Below are 15490 nucleotides of genomic sequence, written 5' to 3'. Positions count from 1 at the left end.
TGTATATATTAATGCTGAAGGTGGATGGCAAGAGCAAGGGTTTGAGAGTCGGAGGATGTGTGTTCTAATGCAGGCTCTGCCACTTGTCTGCTGTGTGACCTTAGGCAAGTCCGTTAACATCTGCGCCTCAGTTACCTCATCTGTAAAATGGGGATTAAGACTGTAAGCACCATGTGGGACAGGGACTGTGTCCAACCTGTTTACCTTGTACCTACCCCAGGGAATGAAAGTTCTTTCCCTGATTTAAGACATAATTTTCCTCCAGGGTGTTTTCTATGGTAATCTTCATAGTAAAGGCAGTTTGTTTTTTCCCTTTGACTCCAGAGCCTCCTCGGGAAGGACCGGGGAGGTGAGGGTTAAGAGTTGGAAGAGGGGACGTTGTGGTAGATGCCCTGTAACAGCCTGCAGGAAAAGTAGAATCAGTTCTTAGAGACTGAAATGAGCCTCGCCCTGGAAAGTTGGAACAGGCAAATGTCAGGAAAAGTCAGGCCATGGAGCCTTGAAAAAGTCAGGGCTGAAAACTTGTTGTGGGCAGGGAACTTGTCTGCCAACCCTGTCTTCACCCACTACAATCTTGGTTTCTATTCCCTTCACTACACTGAGAGACTAAGCTCGTTTTGGACAAGGAATGTGTTTCCCAGCTCTGTTGTACTCTCCTAAGCACTTAGTACAGTGCTCTGCAACATAGTAAGTGCTCATTAAATACCACTGATTGATTGAATGATTGTTGTATTGTTCTTTCCTGAGTGCTTTGTGCAGTGCTCTGCACCCAGGAAGTGCTCAATAAATACCATGGATTGATTGATTGATTTGAGGAAGACAGGGGACCAGTATGGGGTCAGTAACCCTATTGTGTTGGTAGGAGGCCAGGGTTATGGAGCTATTGTTGAAAGAACAATGGAAGCAGCTCGAAAGTCGCTAGAAAACATGAAAATCCCATTTCTCAGTTTCCTTATTGAAATGGGGGTAATCATACTTGTCTGCTCTATAGCAAAGGAATATCATGCAGACAGAATGAGATCACTGACATGAAGTGCTCTAGAAAATTTTTTAAAATTTATATAAATTTACTATATTATTACAGCAACAGCAAAGTGTTTAATGAGTGTTCACAGACCTGTCCGTTTAGAGTTTCCTGAGGCAAAGATAAGAATGTGTTTTTTTTTTAATAGAATAGAAGGCTTTTAAGAAGCTATTGTGTGCTTATGCCAGCATAAGTATGAACTGGCTGTCCCAGTAGCCATACAGGATAAGTTGAAGTTCTGTGACTGAATACCTTTAAGTACTCACTTGTTTGGGGAGATGTAGGAGAAAATTACTCCTAAAATATAACTCTGCAGCACATTACAACAGCAAGCAGTGTGGCTCAGTGGAAAGAGCCCAGGCTTGGGAGTCAGAAGTCGTGGGTTCTAATCCCGGCTCCGTCACTAGTCTGCTGTGTGACCTTGGGCAAGTCATTTCACTTCTCTGTGCCTCAGTGACCTCATCTGTAAAAATGGGGATTTAAAAATATGAGCCTCATGTGGGACAATCTGATTACTCCGTATCTCCCCCAGCGCTTAGAACAGTGCTCAGCATATAGTAAGTGCTTAACAAATACCATAATTATTATTATTATTATTATGTCACAACTGTTGAAGTTAGCATAATACCATTTCAGTAGAGGCTACAGGAATCCAGGGGAAAGTATGAAGCTTTTCTGTATTTACAAGTTATAATTCTGAGAGTTAAAAGTAAATAATGAGCCATAAAAGTATAATCAGCAACCACAACATTTTACTCAGTAAGATAATCAGAAAAATTGTTCAGAGCTTTAATGGTTCTTGAAGAGTCTGATGTTGATGCTGATGTTGATTTTTTTATAGATTATTGATTTTTCATAAGGAATATTTTCCAAATTGCACCTTAAAGTCATTGCATTCTGTCCTGCTTATGTCTGCCGTGTCGTAGCAAAGAAAAACTATAGTGTACCTTACTTAGTTTAAAAATGAAAATTGCTTATCTGAGTACTGACTGCCAGCACGTAGCAGTACTACTGAACTGTTTATTTTTCCTCTCTGAAGGTCGTTAAACATTGATCAAATTCTGTAGACTGGACTAGTGGCATTTTTTCTTCTTTAGTCGTCATTCTTTTTCTCCTTTGTTTTGTCCTGAAACATTTAGAAAATGATGTAGTGTTAGCAACTCCCTGAAATGTGATTAATATATCAAGGGAGTGTAAGCCTGCTTGCTGAACTTTGAACAAATTCTTCTCATAACTCCTTCTGGCCAGGATTAATTTTTTTTTGTCCAGGAGCTGTGTTGAGTAGAAATGAACTGAATATGTGTTTGAAGGTAGTGATTGGAAGCACAATATCAGAAAATATTTGTGGTCACCAGATTGTTATAAACCGTTTTAGGTATTCTAAGTATCCACTGAGCTTATCTTGGTACTTATATAAGAACAACATGAAGGCTCCTGGCATATTTCTTCTGAAATAGCTGCTTTACTTGTGGCTTAACCCTAGAGGTGGCTGAATGTCCAGGAGGACTTGATTATGGTAATATTCAAGGGGCCAAGGAAATACAGAACTGTCACCTGACCCGATGTCTTAGAAATCAGTCAGTGGTATTTACTGAGCACTTACTTTGTGCCGAGCACTATATTAAGCACTTGGGAGAGTACAGTACAATGGAGTTGATAGACATGTTCCCTGCCCACAATAAGCTTATAGTATAGAATCAATCAGTGGTATTTATTGATCGCATACTATGTGCAGAACACTGTACTAAGCACTTGGGAGACACGTTCCTTGCTCATAATGAGCTTACAGTCTAGAGGTGGTGACAGGCATTAATATAAATAATCATATGTGCCATGCACCATACTAATCCCTGGGGTAAATGCCAGATAATAAAGTTGGACACAGCCCATATCCCACAGGGGGCTCATATTCAACATTCTATGAAAGAAATAACTGAGGCACAGGGAAATTAAGTGACTTCCCCAAGATCACATAGCTGACAAGTGACAGGGCCGGTATCAGAACCCAGGTGCTCTGACTCCCAGATATATACATATGTGCTGTGGGGATGGGAGGGAGGATGAATGAAAAAGCAAGTAAGAGCGGCACAGAAGGGAGTGAGTGGAAAGGAGGGTTTAGTCAGTGAAGGCTTCTTGAAGGACATGTGCCTTCAATAAAACTTTGAAGTGGGAAAGAACAATTATCTGTCTGAGGAGGGAGGGCATTCCAGGCCAGAGGTAGGATGTGGGCGAAAAGTCGGTGGTGAGATAGATGAGATCGAGGTACAGAGACTAGGTTGGCTTTAGAGGAGCGAAGTTTGTGGGCTGGGTTGTAGTAGGAGAGTTGTAAGATGAGGTAGGAGGGGACAAGGTGATGGAGTGCTTTAAAGCTGATGGTAAGGAGTTTCTGTTTGATGTGAAGGTGGATGGGCAACCACTGGACGTTCTTTAGGAGTGGGGAAACATGGACTCAACATTTTTGTAGAAAAATGACCCGGGCAGCAGCGTGAACTATGGACTGAAGTGGGAAGAGACAGGAGGCAGGATGTAGCAACAGCATATAAATACGTGGATTAACATGGTAGCACTTTGGATGAGACTATACTGTGACTGAAGCCTTAAGATGTACCTAGAGCCTGTCTGCAATAGACTTATCTGCCTTGGGGAAGAAAGAATTTTGCTCCTTGACTGTGAGCAACAAACATAAGGACCTGGTTCTAGGTCTGGCTCTGCTGTGTGACCTGTGTGAAGAAGTCACTTCACTTCTCTGTGCCTCAGTTATCTCATGGGAATTAAAACTGTGAGCCCTGTGTGAGACATGGACTTTGGCCAACCTGATTAACTTGCATCTATACCATTGCTTAGTACAGTGCCTGAGACATAGTAAGCACTTAAAAGATACCATAAAAAATAATTTTGAATAAATTCAAAAAGAATTACTGACTTAGACAAGAAAAGAATATGAAATTGTAGAAATTCTCAAATAAATTCTTGCTCATATAAATGAATTTAGATAACTACACTGTTCATTCAATTAAGAAAAAGGGGTCTGCAAAGGCAGCAATTCCAGTTTAAGGGCTAATATTCTGAGGCTTTCCTCTCTTGTGAGGGGAATTTATCTTTACAAAGAAGTCGTTTCCAAAAGTGTTAGTTAACATCATAGCTATGGGATTAAATCATATGGGTTGATTTAAATGTGGGTTGCTTCTACATGGTAAAACAAAGTGGGAAACTGAAATAAGAGCCCAGATGTGTAGGGGGTGGGGCAGCTAACTCTAGATTGTAAACTCTTCTAGGCTGTAAACTTGTCGTGGGTAGGGAATGTGTCTATCAACTCTGTTGTATTGGACTCTCCCAAGCACTTAGTACAGTGCTCTGCACACAGTAAGCGTTCAATAAATATGATTAATTGGAAACCCTCCATTACTGAGGAAAACGTGTTTGACCTGAATTCTCCAGGTTGACAGCCCACATTGATCAAATGCACTAGAAAATTGTTCAGATCTCCACTGCATTCTACTTGTGTAGACACAGCCCAAAAGAGCATAGTACTGCTAGCGGCAAGTGTTCTGCTTACATAATTTCCCTATCATTTGCTGGCTTAGCAAATATTTTCCCATTCTTTCCATGCATAGTTCTTTCATAAGCAAACATCACTTTTGCTTCATTTATCTTAGTTGTACTAATAGGATGACCAGAGGTGGATTAGCAAACCCTAGATAAAGGTAAAGTTTCAAAATTATGAAGGAGAGGATAATTGAAGCAGGATCACTTTACAACTCCCTCCTTAGAGCAAGCAGGAATCGATGAAGTTAAAGGGAATTTACTTTTGTTCCAAAAAGAAGACAGATACCCTTTATACAGTGCATTACCAATCTAAATAATTCATTACCAAAACAAGATGAATATAAAGCTGATATTTATAAAAAGGGTAAGATAATTGTTACCATTTAATATTACATTAGGGAAAGATAAAGTAGTAAGTGATGCAAAAACTCAAACTTTGGAACTTAAATTAAATACCTTTACCATTGTGCAATTGACTAGCTTTCTGGATTTTTTTTCCTGTGAAGCTCATACGGAATCCAACCTTATTTATTAGTGGATTTGCAGCCATCGGGAATACTTATTCTGACTTTTTCCGATTAAAAACACTCCATTTTGGTCATAACTTTGGACACAACGCTTACACTAATAATAATAATGTTGGTATTTGTTAAGCGCTTACTATGTGCCGAGCACTGTTCTAAGCGCTGGGGTAGATATAGGGTAATCAGGTTGTCCCAAGTGAGGCTCACAGTCTTCATCCCCATTTTACAGATGAGGTAACTGAGGCACAGAGAAGTTATGTGACTTGCCCACAGTCACACAGCTGACAAGTGGCAGAGCCGGGATTCAAACCCATGACCTCTGACTCCCAAGCCCGGGCCCTTTCCACTGAGCCATGCTGCTTCCCTAACGCAAGCAGAACAGTGTGTAACCAAAGAGGCTCTGAGGATTTTGGAGCAGCGAGTAAACCATAGAGTCTCTGAGCATTACAGAATCCTGCCTCAGGAGCCCTGATTCCAGCCTTCCAATCTGCTTGACAGCAGGCAGCTATTGTTTTGCTGATGACCCAACTCACTTGCGTTCAGTCGTATTTATTGAGCCCTTACTGTGTGCAGAGCACTGTACTAGGTGCTTGGGAGAGTACAATTTAACAATAAGAAACATTACCTGCCCATAGTGAGCTTCCCACTGCCTGGGTGAAATCAAGGAAATTCTCACAGACCAGGTGGTGGAGGGCAGGAAGTCCAGCACACGTCGACATTAGCTATCAATAAGACTCGTTGACCAATGGGGAGGTACACTCATGAACATCATACTAAAGCTCTGTGACCCTAAACTTAGCTTTTTTTCCCCCAAATGTCATTGAAGTGCTTTCTATGTGTCAAGCACTGTTCTAAGAGTTGGGATAAATACAAATTTATCAAGTTGGACATAGTCCCTATCCCACATGGGGCTCACAGTGTAAATTAGAGGGAGGAGGATTTAATCCCCATTTTACAGATGAGGTAACCGAGCCACAGAGAAGTTAAGTGGCTTGCCCAAGATCACACTGTACGTAATTGGCAGAGCTGGGAATTTTTTTTTTGTATGATATTTAAGTGCTTATTCTGTGCCAGGCACCGTACTAAACACTGGGGTAGGTACAAACTAATCAGCTTGGACAGTCTATCCCATAAGGGGTCCCAGTCTTAATCCTCATTGTACAGATGAGATAACTGAAGCGCAGAGAAGTTAAGTGGCTTGCCAAGGTCACACAGCAGACAAGTGATGGAGTGGAATTAGAGCCCAGGTCCTCTGACTCCTAGGCCTGCGCTCTTTCCACTAGGACATGCCGAGTTTTCAAATCAAACTAGGCTCATCATGGACAAAAACACTAATTACCAGTTATCCATTCCCTTTGTTGGGTCAAAATGAGGCTACTGAGTATTTTAAAATGCAGTTTAGGCAGTTTGCCCCTTCTAGACACAAGATATTGTTTTTAAATTGACCAGATTTTATTCTTTCAAAATGAATTTGAAGTAATAGTTTTAGGGCAACTAATCGCTATTTGGAATGTCTGAATTGAACTGGTAAAGGTAATGAAGAAGTCTTCCTTATTTTAGATGATATAAATTGGAGATAAGGTAAAACTTAGAGTATACAAACAAAACAAAAAGGCTGCAATTTTGTCAATTAAAAAAAATCTCTTTAAGAGGTTTCTGAAATCATCATTTAATAAGTTAAGGAAAATATCTTCCTGAATTATGTCAATAGCAATATAAATACAGTTCCACTTTAAAAAAGCAGATGCTTCCAGGCTTATACTTTGTCCACTAGGCCATGGTGCTTCCCAGAATTGAATGTAGGGTTTGACTTGACTCTTTACTCCTACCCTTTCTTCAGTGGAGATGCTGAGACATGAAATGATCAAAAAAGAGATCCAGGTAATCCGCCACCTGGAAAATTGGCCTGTGAATAGCATTTAAATTGGCCTGTGAATAGCATTTCTCAGTTATTTAATGCAGGATAAATTATACTGAGCAAAAATGTAATGAGAAAACCTGGGAGGGAAATTGAAGGACTGAGTCAGTTACTTATTCTAATGCCCGAAAGGGAATAGGATAGTTGGTGCAGAGAAACCAGAGTGAACCTAGGACTCCACAGTCAGAGTAAAATAGCATCCAGATAATTTTACATGATATAGATGGTTTTCCCAGTAATTCAGTCCTCAAATCCTCATGCCTGCCTTTCACCTTTGAAGCAGCATAGCCTAATGGATAGTGCACGGGTCTGGGAGTCAGAGGACCTGGGTTCTAATCCCAGCTCCGCCACTGGTCTGTGTGACCTTGGGCAGGTCACTTAACTTTTCTGGGCCTCAGTTACCTTATTTGTAAAATGGGGACTATATCCTCTTCCCTCCAGTTTAGACTCTAAGCCCATGTGAGACAGGGTCCAACCGGATAGCTTTGTATCTGTCTCGGCACTTAAAACAGTGCTTGACACACAGTAAGCACTAAACAAATACTATGTTAAAAAAAACAAAACACCTTGACTAGGACGGTTTTGGTCTGATGTATCTGATGTAGCCTGCAAATGGTTGAACCACACACTATTCTGCTGCCTGGATTTACAAGTGATTAAGCTCCCCTGAGTATTGCATCAAGAAATTTCTTTTTTACCAGGGTGACATTTAAAAAGAGCGTGTCACCTCATGGAGGCTAACAGCTGGTTACTAATTTAAAGCTGGCAGACCTGCCTTCATACAGACATAGAAGTTCTTTCTATTTATAGAACACAGATCAATTAAAAAAAATCCTATCTATATTGAATAATGTGGCCAGTGTTATTTGGGGATCTCAAAATTAATCCATGTAGTTTATATTTATCTAACAGCCTATTACTAATCACTCTGGGACTGTTTTTACACACCCCTTAATCCCTCTTCCTCCCACATGCCCATCCCAAGAAGCAACTAGTGAATGTGAAAAAGAGTGAGTCACTGTGGGATGCAGGATATAATGGAGAATTTGGAGTTCTAATGCCCTGAGGTGAAAGATGCCTCTGTTAAGGTCATGTACAGGTTAATATGAGAAATGAAATAAGTGCAGTCTGGGAAATTAGAATGTTATTCTTCAAAATATAATTTTCTTCCATTGTGACACTTAATGTATTGGGAGGCAGTGTGGTTTACTGGAAAGCACAATGGACTGTGAGTCAGGACTTCAAGACTATACTCCCAGACCTGCCATTTATCATTCACTTGATAGAATTTATTGAGTATCTACTCTTTTTTATGCCATGCCAGGCACTGTACTAAGCACTGTGGTAGATACAAGCTAATCAGATTGGATCTGTGGGAAGAATACTTGGGGGGAAAGGTAAACCCTTGAACCCCATGTAGGACATGGACTGTGTCCAATCCGATTATCTTGTATCTACCCCAGCATTTAGTACAGTCCCTGGTACATAGTAAACACTTAAATATCAATTTTTTTCTTTTAAAATAAAATATTTTCATTCATTAGGGAAAAATGCCTAACAAAGCAGAGGTCATGTCTTCTAACTCTACTGAACTCTTCCAGATGCTTAGTACAGTGCTCTGCACACAACTGGTATTCAGTATATACTCTGATAAATTCAAGGCTACTTGACCTTGTTTTAAGTAATGTTTTAGTTTTAGGATCTACTACAGAACTCAACCCCTCTCAAGACCGCACCTAGAGAGTTTCCAGTACTCTACCCGTCTCGGCTTCGGGAGGGAAGGTCAAGCAGTGGCATACCCATTCCATTCTTGGTTTGGACAGTGGTTATTGAGTGGAAGGCAATTTGCTTCCAGTCAAAACTCACCTGTGCATAGGGGAGATTCGAGGGTGGAGACTCAAGTTTACCGTGTGGAAGAAGGAAATGGTAAACCACTTCCATATTTTTACCAAGAAAGCTGTATGGATACACTGCCAGAATGATTTCAGATGGAGGAGGGGCATTCTGGGAGACATATTCATGGAGTCGCTAAGCATCAGTAGCATAAGACAAGACAGATCTCAAATTTGAGAGGCAGTATGATCAAGTGGAAAGAGCATAGGATTGGGAGTCAGGTCACCTGGGTTCTAATCCCAGTTCTGCTAATCAATCAACTGTATTTATCGAGCCCTTACTATGTACAGAACCCTGCACTAAGTGTTTGGGACAGTACAGTACAAAAGAGTTGGTAGTCACAATCCCTGCTGAAATGCTCTGTTGTGGTCAAGTCATTCAATCTCTCTGGACCCTGTTTCCTCAGATTTAAAATACCGACAAGGTTCTTACCCTTTCTTCTTAGAATGTGAGGTTTAGGTGTGGTGCCCAATCTGATTACCTTGAATCTGCCCCACTGCTTAGCCCAGTCCATGGCTCAGAGTAAACACTAATAAAAAGTATTATTATTTGTTTTGCATAATATATTTACTAAAAGCTCACCCTCTAGCATCACTGGGGGATTCTGAAGGGCAGATTACAATAAATTTAGGCAAATAGATCCATGAAAATTTTGTAATTTGCTTATTTGCTATTTTAGCTGACTGCAGTGAGGCCTCTGTACTTGCTATTTTTAACTTCTAAATCTTGTGCTATGAATTGCAGTATAAATATTACTTTTGCATTAAAACATACATACTTAACAGTATTGTAGAATGAAAACATTGTACAAATTCATGCAAAAAGAGGCAAATCCATAGGATAAGTGTTCTAATGTAGATATAGTATTAAAGTGTTCATTTTAAATTATAATTTTGATGAGTATAATTCATGCACCAGAATGCTTCAAAATCCATCTTTTTAAAGGACTAAACTTCAAACTGTTTGGAGTGTCCAAAGCATTCTGATGTGGAGGCAGATTCCAAAACAAATTAACCAAATTGGAATCTTTATACATATTTGCAAGAACCCACATTTGTATTAAATAGATTTCTGCCTCCACTTCCAAACAGGTAGGTATTTGTTTTGCCCTTGATTTCTTTTTAATTAGACTATGCCACTTTCCTATGCTGGAAAACTAACTGATACTGATTCTAATTCGTCTCCAATGATCCAAATACAGTGATTGAGATTATGCTGTATTTTCTGGCTTTGTTTATCAATCTTTCTCCTTTTCAGATTACTTACTTCAGCCTGTGGTATTGCAATAAGCAAAATCAACGCCGATGGGTAGATTTGGACAAGCCTTTGAAAAAGCAGCTGGATAAGTATGCCTTAGAACCTACAGTCTATTTTGGGGTAGTGTTTTACGTGCCTACGGTTTCTCAGCTTCAGCAGGAGATTACTAGGTAAGAATGGTATGCATCATTTGAAAATAATCTAGCAGGATAAAGAAATGAAACTAAAAGCCAGAAAAGAGACTCAACCCATTTTAAAGCTCTATGTAATCCCTCCAATAGGTTTTCAACCAACCTGTGGGTTTTATATCTTGGAAGTTACAATTCTGTGCCATCACTGGGCATAAAAGGGTGAGGGAAAGGAACATAGAGTTTCTACACATAATGTTTTTGAAATATTGCAGATCGTATTTTTTGTTTTTTCATTTCCTTTGGTTTTCTTTTATTTTTGTGATGGTACTGAAGTTTGGAAGGCGGTGGAAGATTTAGCCCTTAAATCATACTGACCTAGAGCAAGTCTCTCTTGGGGAAAAATAGCAAAATTGTTTCCTGGCTGTGATTACCATACTGGCTGGCTGGTCCTGGCTATTCCATGAGAGGGTCTCTAAAGCAGAAGGATGTTACCGAGGTCTTGGGAAAAATAGGGAAGAAGTGTTGGTAGAATGACAAACTAGCGCTGAAGAAGTAAATATTCTGACCGAAAAAGGAATAGGGACAAGCAGTTGGGGATATATTGGAGGGGCAGGAAGAACAGGGGATAAAACACTGAATGGGCAGACCTATTTTAGGGAGAAGAATGTAAAAGAACCCTTTAAATTGGTGGTTGAAGTTTACCCAAGAAAGGTTGGGGAACCTGAGTCACCTAAACTTTACTGTCCAGTATGTCATTGAGAACATTTCAACAGCAATATTTACCAAACCCTTACTGATTTTATGAATGCTTCATTTAGATAACATGTACAAAGAGATTTTGCATCAATAAGTTATGGCTATGAAATAGTGTTTATGCAGTGTTGATTGGTTTTTAGTTAGCACTTTCTTGCAGTTTGGGGGCAAAACCTATGAAGTATTTGTGATAACGTTTAATTACCCAAGTTTATAGTCAATGCTCGTGAATAGGTTTTAATAGAATACTATACATTCAATTCTGTCACTTTGTAAATATAGCTGCTATGCACAAGTACCATTCACTAATATTTGTGCAGTGAAACGTGGTCATTTTTCATCCACCGAATTTAAAAGTGATTGTCATGCAAATTATATTTAAAGTTAAGTCTTAAAAACAAACAGAAATATCCCATTTAAGAAAAAACTCCTAGACTCAGGGGGGAAAAGGGAGGGTAAAATGTCCCAAAACCTGAAACCTGATTATTTTCAGAAATAATCATTAGGCTGTAATTAGAGAACATTTGGGGGAACTAAGTGCTTGGTACAGTGCTTTCCACAAAGTAAGCGCTCAATAAAGATGATTGAATGAACTGATAAAGGAAAATTGTTTATTGGCTAGCCAATTTTTCACCTGAAGGAGTTAGGCATCAGAGGAAGGGAGCCTTAGAACACAAAGTACCATAATCCATCCAATGTAGGGTCCTTTGTTCACAGTCAAAGAGTGGCCGACTGAATTTGGTAGCTGATTCTGTAGTGGGATACGGCAGCATCAGACTGCCAAGGATCCATTATTTAGTCCTGTAATCCTTATGTAATCGCTATGTAATTATTTCATTTGGCATGTTTGTAAAAAGTCATAATGAACTGTATTTTATTTCGATTCGAAGGCATATCATGGATTTTTGTTTTTGGTAGATATCAGTATTACTTGCAGCTGAAGAAAGATATCTTAGAAGGAAACATTCCTTGTACATTAGAACAAGCAGTTCACCTAGCAGGCTTGGCTGTTCAAGGTAAGCTGAGGTCGAGGGAATAAATTACTTTGAGATGTTTTTCTTCAAGATGGAAACAAATACTCCACCTGGACACATACTTAGTGTGTAATACATTACATTTCTAATCACTTATAAATTAATTTGCTTTGTGATTTTTGATATGTATCACTTGTACTCCTTTAGCACAAACAATTGCAATCTATAGTTTGAATACATTTGATTTGGAGATTAACCATGAATTAATTTCCTGAAGAATACTAATTATTGCTTTGGCTGTGGATTTCCAAAATGCTATGACCCACTCCCATGACTGTTTTCTTCCCCTTTCTCCACTGCTTATTCTCTTCATCCATTTTCTGTCCTCATTCTATCCCACCCTCATTCTAGCCCACTTACTTTCAACTTCTCACTAATGCCCTCAGATGGGGAATAGGAGAATGGGGGAGAAAAATAAACCCTTAGCTTTGGTATTACCCTCAACTGATCTCATTCAACCCACATAATCAATCTTTCACCAAATCCTGTCAGTTGTACCTTCACAATATTGCTAAAATCTTCCCTTTCCTCTCCATCCAGTCTGCTACCATGCCAATCCAAGCACTTATCCTTTTCCTCCTTGATTTCTGTAACAGCCTCCTTGCTGACCTTGCATGGTTCATTTTTTACCAAAAATGTTCAGTTTGGGTATTCCCACTCCTCAAAACCTCCAATGGCTGCCCATTCACTATCATGTCAAACAGAAACTCCTTACCATATCAGCTTTAAAGCATTCAATTAGCTCACCCCATCCTACTTCACCTCACTAATCTCCTACTACAGCCCTGCCCACACACTCTGCTCCTCTTCTAGCACCATCTTACTCACTGTGCCCCGATCTCATCTGTCTCACTGCCAACCCCCTTCTCACATCCTCCCCCCTAGTCTGGAACTCCCTCCCTGTCCATATACACCAGACCACCACTCTGTCCTTCAAAGCAGTGTTAAATGGTCCCAGAGCCCTTTCAATCCCAGCTCCCTCTCCCTTCTGTATTGTCTCTGCACTTGTATCTGTGACCTTTGGACAGTTGATAATCATCCCACCCCTGTCCCCACAACACTTACATATATAAACTTTAAATTAAATGTTATACATTTTTATTTACATTAATGTCTATCTCCCCCTCTATGCTGTAAGCTTGTTATGGCCAGGGAATGTGCCCACTACTATGTTTGTACTCCACCAAACATTGCACATTAAGCACTGAGTAAATACCATTGACTGATTATTTCTATTACTGTCTCCCCCTCTAAAGTGTAAGCTTCTTTTGGGCAGGGATCGTGTCTACAAACTCTTCTGTATTGTGTTTTCCCCAGGTTTAGAACAATGCTGTGCACACAGTAAGCTCTAAGTAAATACCACTGGTTGATTGAAGTAGAGCTTCCTTTGTACATATTGCAAAACCAGTGCTTCAGTCTTTCTGTGTAAGTTAATATTTCAGATGAAGTAATTATTTTCTCCTCATATTCTAATCCTTAAATGTCTTCATTCATTCAGTAGTATTTATTGAGCGCTTACTATGTGCAGAGCACTGTACTAAGTGCTTGGAATGTACAATTCAGCAACAGTTAGAGACAATCCCTGCCCATTGATTGGCTCACAGTCTAATAGGGGGAGACAGACAGCAAAACAGAACAAAACAAAAACAAGACAATATTATCACGATAAATAGAATCAAGGGGATGTACACCTCATTAACAGAATAAATAGGGTAATAATATATACAAATGAGGACAGTGCTGAGGGGAGGGGAAAGGAGGGAGGGGGAGTCTTGCCTTAGGAGAGTCACTGTTAAAATAATGTGTGCCAGTACCCTACTTTAGGGTTTATTAATTTGCTTGTTCAGCAAAATAATTTGGGTCTTTCCAAGCTTGGATCTCTTGTTGTAAGTTTTGTTACTTGAATGACTGGGAATAATTCTTTAGTTATAGTGTGACCAATAGCACTGAATGGGGAAGCAAGAGACCTGTTGGGATCATTTTTAAGATAGTACACCCAGTTCTCCTCTCATGCCAGGATTATAGTCTTATGAAACCTCATTTTTTATGGTATTTGTTAAGAACTTACAATGTGTCAAACTCTGTTCTAAGTGCTGGGGTGGGTAAACATTAATTAGGTCAGACACAGTCCCTGCTCCGTGTGGAGCTCAAAGTCAAAGTAGGAGGGAGAACAGGTTTTCATTTTACAGTTGAGGGAACTAAGGCACAGAGAAGTTAAGTGACTTGCCCAAGGGTTCACAGCAAGCAATTTGGCAGAGTCAGGATTAGAACTCAAGTCCTTAAGACTCCCAAGCCCATGCTCTTTCCAGTAGGCCATACTGCTTCTCATATTAAGGAAATCTCATTTTGTTGTGTGCATCTGCTCCCAGCTGTGCAGTTTTGTAAGGAAAGTGCTACACAAATGTTATTTAAAAGCACAAAATACATTATCTTTTTTATTTGTCCCTTCAAAACCTGGACCCATAAAAATTTGTCCTTAGCCATCAGGAGAGCAATCATACAGGGCAGCCTCGCAGACTTTGAGTTGGAAAAAGGCAAAAGAGAAAACAAGGTATCTTTGCAATCTGCCCCACCTAGCATGCGCTCTGTCCATCTTCCTGACCTATCTGCAGGCTGATACCTCAAAAGAAGCACTGATGCTGAGAGAGGAGGGCAAGAAAGCTCTCTCACAGTGGACTTGAATAATTCAGGAATTTTCCCTTTTAACTCTTAGTGTTTCGTGAGCCACTGAGTGGGTTGGAGTGTATGTTAATGTTACATGTATGTGTGGTGTGCAAGGGAATGTATTGTGTAAACAGGTCTTTGTGTGGCAAAAAGGAATCTAATAGACCTACAAAGTAATCCTGACTATTTTTTATTTCTTTTTAGCTGATTTTGGTGACTTTGATCAGTATGAATCTCAAGAATTTCTGCAAAGATTTGCCTTGTTTCCTGTGGTAAGAACTTTCCTCAGTTCATGTTATATTTATTTATAAAAAATGCTTGTGATTTGATATAATGAATAGATTATATAAAGCTTATATAATGAATAGATTATTGTTAATTAAAAAAACTATTTCCTGTCCTACAGCACCCCACATTCATTGCCTAGTGACCTGTACCTTCTTCATTTAGTACTCTTAGGTTCTTTCTGTAATGACAGACACTAATATCTGGCATTTGTAAAATGTATTTTGGCAGAATTGATATAAACTCTTCACATGTAGAGAAACAGCAGCATGGCCTAGTGGAAAGAGCATGGGCCTGGGAGTCGTAGGACCTGGGTTCTAATCCCGGCTTGGCCAGTTGCTTGCCTTGTGACCTTGGGCAAGTTATTTAACTTCTGTGCCTCAGTTTCCTCAACTATAAAATGGGGATTAGATCCTACTCCCTTGTAGTTAGAAATATTACAAAGTTTGAATAACAGATGA

General features: G+C 39.7%; 2 protein-coding genes across 4 annotated transcripts in view; one reads left to right on the top strand and one right to left on the bottom strand.

Annotated features, from left to right (window-relative positions):
* PTPN21 (protein tyrosine phosphatase non-receptor type 21) overlaps positions 1-15490 on the top strand; it is a 69321-nt gene that overhangs the window by 17451 nt on the left and 36380 nt on the right. The window contains exons 3-5 of the mRNA XM_029062082.2: positions 10163-10332; positions 11965-12062; positions 14949-15016. Coding sequence (XP_028917915.1) covers positions 10163-10332; positions 11965-12062; positions 14949-15016 — 336 coding nt within the window. The remainder of the gene's footprint in view (positions 1-10162; positions 10333-11964; positions 12063-14948; positions 15017-15490) is intronic.
* Positions 2002-15490, bottom strand: part of SPATA7 (spermatogenesis associated 7) — a 104852-nt gene continuing 91363 nt past the window's right edge. For all 3 annotated transcript variants that reach the window (XR_003758731.2, XR_003758736.2, XR_003758739.2), the window contains one exon: positions 2002-2150. The gene's annotated coding sequence lies outside the window, so the exon portion shown is untranslated. The remainder of the gene's footprint in view (positions 2151-15490) is intronic.

The sequence above is a fragment of the Ornithorhynchus anatinus genome, chromosome 1 (genome assembly GCF_004115215.2).
Source record: "Ornithorhynchus anatinus isolate Pmale09 chromosome 1, mOrnAna1.pri.v4, whole genome shotgun sequence".
NCBI lineage: Eukaryota > Metazoa > Chordata > Mammalia > Monotremata > Ornithorhynchidae > Ornithorhynchus > Ornithorhynchus anatinus.
The sequence above is the reverse complement of the archived record's forward strand: the minus strand, read 5'-3'. Positions and strand labels throughout refer to the sequence as shown.